The sequence below is a fragment of the Taudactylus pleione genome, unplaced genomic scaffold (assembly GCF_031769625.1).
Source record: "Taudactylus pleione unplaced genomic scaffold, aTauple2 ptg000314l, whole genome shotgun sequence".
NCBI lineage: Eukaryota > Metazoa > Chordata > Amphibia > Anura > Myobatrachidae > Taudactylus > Taudactylus pleione.
Window position 1 is genome coordinate 3,195,621 of NW_028284715.1, and position 12,844 is coordinate 3,208,464.

The 12,844-nt window shown below is 42.2% G+C and overlaps 1 protein-coding gene across 2 annotated transcripts in view; it reads left to right on the forward strand.

Moving 5' to 3' along the window:
• The window catches only part of CRHR2 (corticotropin releasing hormone receptor 2), a 435,919-nt gene that overhangs the window by 398,421 nt on the left and 24,654 nt on the right, over positions 1 to 12,844 (forward strand). For both annotated transcript variants that reach the window (XM_088442584.1, XM_088442585.1), the window contains 2 exons: positions 4,166 to 4,226; positions 6,976 to 7,048. In XM_088442584.1, coding sequence (XP_088298710.1) covers positions 4,166 to 4,226; positions 6,976 to 7,048 — 134 coding nt within the window. The remainder of the gene's footprint in view (positions 1 to 4,165; positions 4,227 to 6,975; positions 7,049 to 12,844) is intronic.

Below are 12,844 nucleotides of genomic sequence, written 5' to 3' on the forward strand. Positions count from 1 at the left end.
TTGCTCAATTTTGCATCTTAGGGCCGTATTCAATTTGGAGTGAAAAGCCGTTCTCACCTAAACTTTTTGCCGATGACGTCATTTTCGCCGATTCCACTTATCCCCATATTCAACTTTGTCCGACTTTTCGCAGGTGCGATGAGTTTGCGTCTTGTAACCAGCGGAAAAGATTTGCCAATGAATACTCGCTGTAAAAAAGTACAGAATTGGGGTTTTGGGGTGCAGACTTGCGGCAACCACCCTGCACTCTTTGGACACCCCCCTTGATGTTAACTGCGTAAAAAAAACGCAGAAAAAAAACACAAAGGACCCCCCACTTTTTAATGCTTGACTTTAGCAATTTTAAAATATGCTTGCACCCATTTTCATGTACCCCAAATTTGATGGGACTACTTATTTTCCCCCAAAAAAGTGGCTAAATGCTATTCTTCACTACTGTCCCAAACTAGACACTAAATAGCACCTATTGAGACCATTCAAAGACCCCAAATAGCTTTTGCAGGGCTATTCAGGGGTACCCATAGTGAACTCCCATGTCAGAGTATCTTTTGGGAGGTGTCAGGCTGATTTCTCCAAAAATGACAGGACTTTGGCGATTTCTTTTTCACCAGGTCCCGTTTACGCCGATTTGGAATTGAATACGGGGATAAGCGGGGACTCGCGCAATAACTTTCCGAAGGCAAAACCTCATATGACGGCGAAAAGTCCGGCCTCTGACTTTTAGCTCCAATTTGAATACGGGCCTTAGTTGACACATATTATACACTAGGCATGCTTACCTGCTCTCCAGGAACGGCGTGAGGCTACCGAAAATCGTGTGGCCCTCCAAATCTCTGGGAGAGGAAATGTAGCATGTATAGAATATTCCATACTCTGGACAAGCCTCCAGATGCTTGTTTAAATAATTTCTGAAATTATTTAACAAATGAAAAGTGATACAAGATAAATGGTGACAGAACAGCGTGCCGTCAGGAGAAAAGCACTGGTTGGACCTGTCCACCAATCATAATGCAAGAAGCTATCTACTTGGTATGATGGCCCTCTAGCTAGCAAAGATTGCTCTGCAGTATACTGTGAGAAAGTGTGGAATGACTGTGGGATGGCAAGAGGGGTCATACATTTGGGTAATCACCAAAGATAAGGGCTCTCATTTTGTCACTAGTGGATACTTGGAGATGGGGGGTGTCTGCATTATAAAGCACCAGCAGAGCTCTGGCATCTGTATAATAAAACCACCAGAGATTATCAGGGTGTGCATTTTGAAATCATTCACTGTCTGGGCACAGTATAATAAAGCCACAATATGCCTGGGGTCTGTTTTATTAAGCTGTATTGTAAAACTAACAGATTTAGAGAGCATACATTATAAAATCACTAGATAAAGGAGGTTTTGAATTTTTAAGAAGTTTCCATAATGTTTGGCATTGCATAGTAGGCACTGATATGCATTGTTTTATGCATTGATAATGCTGTCTTTATTGTATATCATACATTAGAATGCTCTCTGCCCTGTATTCTGGTCACTAGAATGTTCTCTGTATTGTATAGAGAATACTAGAATGCCATCTGTCCTGTATTGTTGTCACTGTAATGTTGTCTGTATTGTATTGAGGCTACATGAATGCTCTGTATGTAGCATATGTGTACACTGGGATGCTCTTCATATAGTGTATCTGCCACTAGGATGCTCTCTGCATTGTATAGGTCTCTAGGATGCTCTATGTGTTGTATAAAGGTTACTTGGATGCCCTCTGTATTGTATATGTGTTACTAGGATGCTCTCTGCTTACTATAATAGTCTTAACATTGAATACTACTCATTTGGGGCTGTTATTTGCTGTATCTGATTCTAGCTCTTTGACATTAAAATGTTTCCTATATTTAATTGAATATATAAAACAACTTCCATTAGACAGACAACAAAAACCACGCTGTACGAGACCTTAGGCTGCTTGCTTGCGGCCAAATAACCTGTAAGACAAAATTTGCCAGCCCCTGACTTATACTAGGGAGTAAATTTACTAAAGTGAAATTTTTTAGAAGTGAGTTTTAAAAATGACAGGACTTTGGCGATTTCTTTTTCACCAGGTCCCGTTTACGCCGATATGGAATTGAATACGGGGATAAGCGGGGACTCGCGCAATAACTTTTCGAAGGCAAAACCTCATATGACGGCGAAAAGTCCGGCCTCTGACTTTTCACTCCAATTTGAATACGGGCCTTAGTTGACACATATTATACACTAGGCATGCTTACCTGCTCTCCAGGAACGGCGTGAGGCTACCGAAAATCGTGTGGCCCTCCAAATCTCTGGGAGAGGAAATGTAGCATGTATAGAATATTCCATACTCTGGACAAGCCTCCAGATGCTTGTTTAAATAATTTCTGAAATGATTTAACAAATGAAAAGTGATACAAGATAAATGGTGACAGAACAGCGTGCCGTCAGGAGAAGAGCACTGGTTGGACCTGTCCACCAATCATAATGCAAGAAGCTATCTACTTGGTATGATGGCCCTCTAGCTAGCAAAGATTGCTCTGCGGTATACTGTGAGAAAGTGTGGAATGACTGTGGGATGGCAAGAGGGGTCATACATTTGGGTAATCACCAAAGATAAGGGCTCTCATTTTGTCACTAGTGGATACTTGGAGATGGGGGGGTGTCTGCATTATAAAGCACCAGCAGCGCTCTGGCATCTGTATAATAAAACCACCAGAGATTATCAGGGTGTGCAATTTGAAATCATTCACTGTCTGGGTACAGTATAATAAAGCCACAAAATGCCTGAGGTCTGTTTTATGAAGCTGTATTGTAAAACTAACAGATTTAGAGAGCATACATTATAAAATCACTAGATAAAGGAAGTTTTGAATTTTTAAGAAGTTTCCATAATGTTTGGCATTGCATAGTAGGCACTGATATGCATTGTTTTATGCATTGATAATGCTGTCTTTATTGTAAATCATACATTAGAATGCTCTCTGCCCTGTATTCTGGTCACTAGAATGTTCTCTGTATTGTATAGAGAATACTAGAATGCCATCTGTCCTGTATTGTTGTCACTGTAATGTTGTCTGTATTGTATTGAGGCTACATGAATGCTCTGTATGTAGCATATGTGTACACTGGGATGCTCTTCATATAGTGTATCTGCCACTAGGATGCTCTCTGCATTGTATAGGTCTCCAGGATGCTCTATGTGTTGTATAAAGGTTACTAGGATGCCCTCTGTATTGTATATGTGTTACTAGGATGCTCTCTGCTTACTATAATAGTCTTAACATTGAATACTACTCATTTGGGGCTGTTATTTGCTGTATCTGATTCTAGCTCTTTGACATTAAAATGTTTCCTATACTTCATTGAATATATAAAACAACTTCCATTAGACAGACAACAAAAACCACGCTGTACAAGACCTTAGGCTGCTTGCTTGCGGCCAAATAACCTGTAAGACAAAATTTGCCAGCCCCTGACTTATACTAGAGGGTAAATTTACTAAAGTGAGAGTTTTTAGAAGTGAGTTTTAGAAGTGATGTTGCCCATAGCAACCAATCAGATTCTACTTAACATTTAACTAGCACCTCCTAGAAGATAATAGGTAGAATCTGAATGGTTGCTATGGGCAACATCACTTTTAAAACTCACTTCTAAAAACTCTCACTTTAGTAAATTTACTCCAAAGAGTATACTTAGAGTAAATTAAACAAGTCCAACATTCAAGAAATAGGAGACAGCGCTGTTAATCTACAGCATATAAAATAAATGTAGTTACACTTTGAAAGTAAAAGTGCCCCTGTAAAGAAGACAGAAGAGCAAAAGAGCGGGCAGCATTGTGCGATTCCTCAGCCACACGTTCTGGATCTCTGTCAACTTCTATTAAGTTTTCTTAGTATGTGATTCAGATCATAAATCAGCATAATTGTCTTTAAAGTGCTGGATAATTGCATCTAATTAGTAGAGCTGGAGAGAAATCAATGTGTGTAACAGACCGTGGCTCAAAAATAAATTGTAAATTAATATTAACTTGCTAAACCTTTGAAAAACCGGAAGGCATAACTTGGAAACCCTCTCGGCTGCCTAAATATCACAATGCTATAATTTGTAAGTATTTGCATTTATATTGCACATTAATGTGTTTTCATGTGATTGTGTATTTTGTAGGTATTCCATGTCCGATAATTATTGCTTGGGCTATCGGGAAGCTGTGCAATGACAATGAAGAGTAAGTGTTTTAAACAAACAATGTTCAACGTTTACGTTACTACATGTACCACCCAGGGGTGTTACACTCCTCCCAACTAGCGGCTCACATTAAGGAGAATTCTATTACTTAACGCTGGGCACACATAGCAGTAACGTTGATCTTAATGACATATTGTCCGTCCCGATATACTGTAACTGCAAGTGTGATCCAACATTGAGAGCTGTGTCTCAGCACGTTCCAAACGTCCATTCGGCACAGGCTATATCCATGCACTGAGGTCAAAATGTGATCGGATTGCTTGGCCTCAACTACAAATAGCCAGATTTATACACACATGGCCCACCAGTATGAAATGTAAACTATTGGTTCCCAAACTGGGTGCCGAGGCACCCTGGGGTGTCTTGGGGTACTTGCTGTGGTGCCACAGGTTGGTGGTCCAGGGTGAAATCAAAATATTTATGGTTCATGTGATAGGCAAAATCTAGAGCTGGTGGCTACCAATCATAAAATATGTGCGCAAACAGAAGCACAACCCTGTCCACCACCACATAACTGAACCTAAGATTTTTGGCATATCTATAATGGCATACCTGCCTACCCTCCCGAAATGGTCGGGAGCCTCCCGAAAATCAGGTGTCGCTCCCAACCCCCCAGAAGTGAGCTGCAAATCTCCTGGCTGGCGCAGCCCGCCTGCACCCCCAGCTTGCGTCCGCTCCCCCCCCGGCGGCGTCACCACTTACCTGGTCAAAGTCGGGGGAGCTGATGATGCGATTCGCACTGAATCGCGTCATTGTGGCCCCGCCCACGGCTGCACAATGCCGATAATATATGCGTTGTGAAGCGGGGGCGGGCTGCGATGACACGAAGATGTGGCAACGCCCCCTGTTCTGCGCCCCAAAACGGGTCACGTCCCCTTTCCCCCCTCCACTGCAGTGCCGAGCTGGCTGCCTCCTCCCAGAAGAGAAGTATGTATAATAAGCGTGCGGGGTGTGCCGTGCTTACGGGCCCCTGGAGCCAGGGGGGCCCACACTGTACACCATGCACACATGTTTTATACTGACCTGTCTGGGCCCCCCGCGTCGGCACTGCAGTATCAGGTGAAATCACTGGGAATTTGGAACGGTGCCCATTTTCCTAGAGATTTGCGCATGCACTCGTAGTGGTGCCTCTGAGACCATGGTGCAGGCGGCGCACAGAGTATTCTGCACACGAGCCCCCTCCTCTCTTAAACCGCCCCTGCTACGGCCTCATAACTTTACCTACGGATGAAAGATCAGCCCAATTAACTTCATTGAATCATTTTTGTAGTATTTCTCAATAAAAAGCTTCTGACCCAGGGGTGCCGTGAAAAAAAATGCTGATACTCTAGGATACCATGATTCCAGAAAGTTTGGGAACCACTGATGTAGAGAACAGTATATTGACTCAAAAATTGCTCGAATCACATGTTCCTTTATGGGAAGAAAGAACAAGTGCAAGGTGTATAGTCAGAGACAACCGGACACAAAAATGTAGATGGGATTTTAAATTTTTATGAAGTGTTTAGAGTGTCCTGTGGGCACCTGGAAGTGTAGATCATCCTCCCGCATCCCGCCCACTTCCTAGGGAAATGGGCAGGATGGTGTTCGCAATGGCGCAATTCCCAGTAAGTTGCTCCATCTTGGCCCAGCACCCTTTTCACGGCCTATGGCATGGAGCCTATGAGGAGAAGCTCCCATCCCCAAGCTCCACTGTCAGTGCCGGTTCAAAAACAGTGCGGGCAGTTCAGTCACCCGGAGGCCACCACACACAATGGGAACAAGGGTTCCTGTATGGTATAATGTAAACTGGGGGCCCTACAGTGTGTTTAGCACACTTGTTGTTCTGGGAGTATTTACACATTATACATTTTGATGACACCACCAGCATATCTTATTGAAAGTTTTATTGGTAGGTGGCCCAACAAATGAGTTGCCCTGGGGCCCCCACAAACCTTAATCCAGCCCTGCCCGCAGCAATCGGCTGCAAACATTTTTACAATTTTTGTACAGAGCACTGCCGCTAATGTAATCCTAATTTTATTAGACAAATCCCTTATGTGGGATTCAATATTTCAGGCGCTATACAATACGTCACAGAACTGATACTGTCTTTATAATGAAGGTCAATGGTGAACACGTCAGATGAGTCCTTCTTTTCTGTGTCCTCTAGTCAATGCGTGGTATCATGAAAAATAAACACTTGTTTCTTTTTCATGATACCACGCATTGACAGGAGGACACAGAAAAGAAGGATTCATCTGACGTGTTCACCATTGACCTTTTATTATAAGGGACGTATCAGTCAGGATACCACGCATTGACAGGAGGACACAGAAAAGAAGGACTCATCTGACGAGTTCACCATTGACCTTTATTATAAGGGACGTATCAGTTCTGTGACGTATTGTATAGTGCCTGAAATTTTGAATCCCACTTATTATATTTTTCTGCTATAAATGGAATTTGGTGAAGTTCCTAGCGGTGAAACTGTTTCGGACAGCTTCTGATTGCGCCAATTGCTGGGGAGTCAATTTTGCCTTTTGTATTGAAATCCTTTATGTATTTTCCTACAACAGTGGGGCAAGAACAAAGTTGGGATCAGATTTCCCTACGCGTCTGAGGCCACCGCTCCCTGTCTGATTCTCCCTTTTGACCCCTGGTTTAAACCTTTCTCATTTGTGCTAATAGTTGGAGGGGGCAGTTGCCAAAAATACCACTTTCAGATATATATATTATATCATTAACAGGTGCTGGATTGGAAAAGGACCAGGAAAATACATTGATTATATTTATCAAGGACCAGTCATCCTGGTGCTTCTTGTAAGTAACATTTACTCCTTGCTCCGGTGACCTCAGTTGCATTGTACAAAATACAGTTAGTTACAGGCAGATGCATTATGAACTACGATGCAGCCACATTGCAATTTATACTATTGAATGATGTTATATCTCTTATTTATATCATTAACATCTTTTGTTGGCTAAACATTTTAATAAATAAGGTTGTGAACTATATTTATTTAAAAATATATATAAAACTTTTATCAAGATTATCTTCACAAAGTAATAAATTGGTATAACATGCTATAACATGTAGGCTTTGATTTGATGTTTACAATACTATCCATTGCAGCATTGAATACAGTGAAGATGCAGCTGTGAGTTTATAGGAGTGGTTGTACACCAGGGGTGGGGAACCTCCTGACCGGGGGTGGCATAAGGCACCCGAAATCATTTAGTCTGGCCCTCTGAGCTTTTCTCTGCTAGTCTCATCTGGCTAGCAGTGTGCCTAGAATGGCACTGTGCAGCCAGAATATATGCAGCAGTGCAGCCTGGAGTGTTCTTAGGACGCTTCAGATGGTCACACCGCTGCCCTTACAGCTCCCCGAAGTATCCTCAGGATGCTCTGGGCATTGCTGTAATCACCGACGATTGTGGCCTCGCCCCCGTGTGACATCACACGGAGGGGGCGTGGCCTGATCTGGGTCTGCAAATAATGTTATATATATCAAATTGGCCCTCGGCAGATAAAAGGTTCCCCTCCCCTGCTGCACACAGTATTGTATACTGAATGTGTTTCTTTACTATTCTGCTTTGAGAGTGAAAATCAATACAGCTGGCAGCTGGCGTTTTGTAACATTATTTATCTATTGACGTTTTGCTGGGAAGGCTTTTATGCTCTTATTTTAGAAATGATATTATGAGAAGCATCCTCGCATTTTCAAACTACATTTTGGCACATTTACAACTTGTGGCGCAGGGCTACAGTGTCAGAATGTGGGGCAGATTATGTCTTGTGCTAGACAAAGCTCATCTATCAGTAAAATGGTCCCCCCCCCAATTGCAATATGAGCTTCTAATTTTTACATAAAAAGAAGGGTCTTATTCATGCCACTGGGAGTGTTTCTGCATCTATTATGTTTTGCATTTATTAAACAGGATCAGCAGCAGGTAGAAAAATCCATACCTGGCGCCCAAAGACTAAGTAGATGGTGGTGCCCCCCCCCTTAATGATGGCTCCGGCTTGCGCATTGTCTACATCCAACGGCGCATGTGCAGAAGCACAGTTGAGGGGGCCTAACCCTAACCCTCCCAGGGGGTGCCTAACCCTGTCCCCCTGGTGGTTCCTAAACCTAACCCGTGGCAACAACTTAAGACGCCTGTCTTACCTTCGTTCGATATTCCGGGCATTGGGATTTCGGCGTGGGGCTAATGATAGGCGTCGGGATTAACCTGCCTACATCCTAGATAGATAGATAGATAGATAGATAGATAGATAGATAGATAGATAGATAAATAGACAGACAGACAGATAGATATGAGATAGATAGATAGATAGATAGATAGGTAGGTAGATAGATAGATAGATAGATAGATAGATAGATAGATAGATAGATAGATAGATAGATAGATAGGAGATGTCAATGCTGAAGTCATGGCAGTAAAAGATGAATTCAGGAAGATTTGGACTGCTCTAAAGCAGGTGGCAACCACTGTAACATTTTCAGAAGTATTGCCAGTACACAGAGGGGGAGATAGAAATCATTGCATCAGAAACCTTTGGCTACAGAAGTGGTGTTATGAGGAGGGATTTGGATTGATAGTCCATAGTCACGCCATCTGGCAAGATAGAAGCTTACACAAATATGATGGCCTGCACCCATCTTCAAAAAGAACTAGAATGATGAGTGAACAGTTTGAAAGTTTCACCAAGAACTATTTAAACTAGAAGAGGGGGACAGTGAACCAAACAAGAAAAAGAAAACTGCTCCCCCAACCAAGAGGTTTTATTTCTGCTGTCAAATGAAACAGGAAGCATATCCACAGCAACAGAAGATAATTCAGAATAAAACCAAATAAACATAGGCAGAGAGATGAACATACCTACAGTAGGAACAGGAGAAATAAGCAAATAAATAAATATGTGTGCAAATGCTAGGAGCTTAGGAAATAAAATCCCCGAACTAATTGCAATAATGACAAGGGATGATCTGGATATTGTGGCTATTACGGAGTCATGGTGCAATGAAAATCATGACTGGGACATAAATATACCGGGATATACATTATTTAGGAAGGACAGAATGGGAAGAATAAGAGGAGGAGTAGCAATGTATGTCAAGGAAAGCATAGTATTGAAGAAAAAAACGAGTCCCTTGAGTGACTATAGAAACAGGGGAGAAAGTTATTCCTCATATTGGGATGATCTATAGACCACCAGGTCAGGAAGAGGAACTGATAATAAACTATTGCAGGACATCAGTAAAATGGCATTAAAATGAGAGGTTATAATCATGGGATATTTTAATCTACTTAATATAAACTGGGAGGTGTCTGTTGCAAGTTCCACTAGAAGTAGGGACATGCTTAATTCATTCCAGGGAGCCTCCCTCCAGCAATTGGGGAGGGAGCCCACTCGGAAAGAAGCAATATTAGACTTAATACTTACAAATGGAGACAGAATAGCTGATGTAAAAGTGGGTAAAAACCTTGGATCCAGTGATCACCAAGCAGTATGGTTCAGAATAAAGACACATACTGACTCACAGCATACAAAAACATAGGTGTTAGATTTTAGGAAGGCTGATTTTGCAGAGATGGGAAAATGTGGAAGCGAATCTTTGGCAGAGTGGAGGAACTTGAAAGGAGTGCAGGTGAGGTGGGAAAATTTTAAAAGTGCAGTATTAAAGGCAACAGACCTTTGTATCAAAAGGGTTAGGAAAACCACAAGGAAAAGGAAGCCAGTGTGCTTTGGGAAAGAGGTAGCAAGTATTGTGGAAGCAAAATAGATGGCCTTTAGGAAATACAAGCAAACACAAAATAATGTAGAGAAAGAGGAGTATCTTGTAAAACAGAAGGAGGCTAAGAAAGTAATCAGATGTGCAAAGGTAAAAACTGAGGAGAAAATGGCACAGTCAGTGGGTAAAAGGTGCAAACTTTTTTTAAGTATATAAGCGAAAGGAGAAAAACAAAAGGTGGAATAAAAAGACTAAAGACAGAAAGAGGGAGTCTTGTTGAGGGAGACAATGTAATAGCTGATCATCTTAATAATTATTTTTGTTCAGTATTCACTACTGAGAGAGAGGGAAAGGGGCCACAGGTAAGTTGCAGGTGTAATCAGAAAAATGAGGTAGGAACAAGCACATTTACAGAGGAGAAGATCCTGACAGAACTCTCAAAACTGAAAGTGGATAAATCAATGGGGCCGGATGGGATACATCCAAGGATACTGAAAGAGCTTAAAGGGGTGCTGGTAACTCCATTAACAGAATTATTCAACCAGTCACTAGCTACTGGAATAATTCCAGAGGACTGGAAAAGAGCAAACATTGTCCCACTGCACAAAAGTGGAAGCAAGGAAGAGGCCAGTGAGCCTTCCATCAGTAGTTAGGAAATTGATGGAAACACTCTTAAAAGAAAGAGTCATAGATTATCTCAATTCCAGCAATTTGCAGGATCCCAAACAGCATGGATTTACTGGGGAGATCATGTCAAACAAATCTTATTAACTTTTTTGACTGGGTGACTAAGGAAATAGATAAAGGGGGGGGAGCATCGATATAACTTATCTAGACTTTAGTAAAGCTTTTGACACTGTTCCACATCGCAGACTGTTAAACTGGAAAGCATGGGATTGGTTACAAAGATAGTTGAATGGATAAGATCATGGCTGCAGGATAGGAAACAGAGAGTTGTAATAAACGGAGTGCAGTCTCAAGAGGGAAATGTTACCAGTGGAGAACCTCAGGGATCTGTACTTGGACCAGTGCTTTTTAATATCTTTATTGGTGACATTGCAAATGGTATGGAAGGGAAACTATACCTTTTTGCAGATGACACAAAGGTATGCAACAGGTAAGACACACCAGGAGGGGTAAAACAAATGATTGATGATCTAGGTAGACTAGAGGAATGGTCAAGAATGTGGCAGCTACAGTTTAATGCCAAAAAATGCAAGATCATGCACTTGGTCTCAAAAATCCAAAGGCTAAATATAGTATTAATGGCACTATACTGGAAAGTACTGAAAAGCAAAGGGATCTAGGAGTCACTATTTCAGGTGACTTAAAGGCAAGCAAACATTGTAACAAAGCAATGAGGAAGGCAAGTCAGATGCTTGGTTGCATAGGGAGAGGAATCAGTAGCAGAAAGAAAGAAGTGATAATACCACTGTGTAGGTCATTGGTACGTCCTCATCTCTAATACTGTGTTCAGTTCTGGAGCCCATATCTCCAGAAGGATATTAATACACTAGAGACTGTACAAAGAAGGGCAACTAAAATGGTGCAAGGTCTACACCACAGAACTTGCCAGGAAAGACTAAAAGATATTAATATGTGTAGTTTGGAGCAGAGAAAGGATAGGGGGGACATGATAGAAACGTTCAAATATATAAAGGGTTTTAACAAGGTAAAGAAAAGAGACATTCTTCAAAGAAAGAGAAGTATTAGAACAAGAGGACATGTTCTGAAACTGGAGGGTGATAGGTTCAGGGAAAATTTGAGGAAAAATTACTTCACAGAGAGGGCAGTGGACAAGTGGAATAGCCTCCCATCAGGGGGGGTAGAGGCTAAGACAGTAGAGTAATTTAAATATGCATGGGATAGACATAAGGACATCCTTCAGAAGAAGTAAGGATCAATAAGGGTTGAGGTAACAATATGTTTAAAAATGGGGCAAACTATATGGGTCAAGTGTTTCTTATCTGCCGTCAAATTCAAATTCTATGAGATAGATAGATATTAGATATAGCTCAATAGATATGAGATACATAGATATGAGATATAGAGATAAATATGAGATAGATAGATAGATAGATAGATAGATAGATAGATAGATAGATAGATAGATAGATAGATAGATAGATATGAGATATAGAGATAGATAGATATGAGATAGATAGGATATGAGATAGATATATAGATATTAGATAGATAATTTATTGCAGGAACAGAGGGCCTGATTCAGAGCCGGACGCTCTTTCAGAGCGCTCGCTCTGAATCAGTGCCCTCCCTCTGAATTTTAGAGCGGCCTTTTGGCCACTCGTATAGCTGTGGGTGACCACCCACAGCTATAGCAAGCGGCCAAAAAGATGGTTGCGATGGTCAAGACCATCGCGACCATCGGGCTTGCGACGAGCCCCTTGTGGTAGGGTTTCGTCTGCCGCAAGCCCTGGAGTGCTTTTGGCTCTATCAGAGCCAAAAACACTCCCACTGACATCACTTGTGATGTCAGTGGGGCCGGCCCCAGACGGTAGGCGTTCCCATGGGAACACCTCCGTCTGGCCAGCCGCGCCCCCGGCATGCCCACCAAAGGGGACGTGCTGTCACTCACCATCGACAGCACGCCCCCTTTGTAGCGAGACCCATAGTGATGGCTTGCCCATCGCTATCCGGGTCTCACGCATGCGCACGACGGAGCCGGGTCCGTCGTGCGCATGCGCACTGGCCCAACATCAACCCGCTTGCGAGCGCCCAGCGCTCGCGAGCGGGTCTGAATCAGGCCCATAGATAATTGGGAAGTGATTTGTCAGCACAATGTTACCACAGCAAAACTTTTCTTAACTCCTGCGTATTCTTAATCTGCAGCGATGCTGGGAAGCAATCCGGACATTTC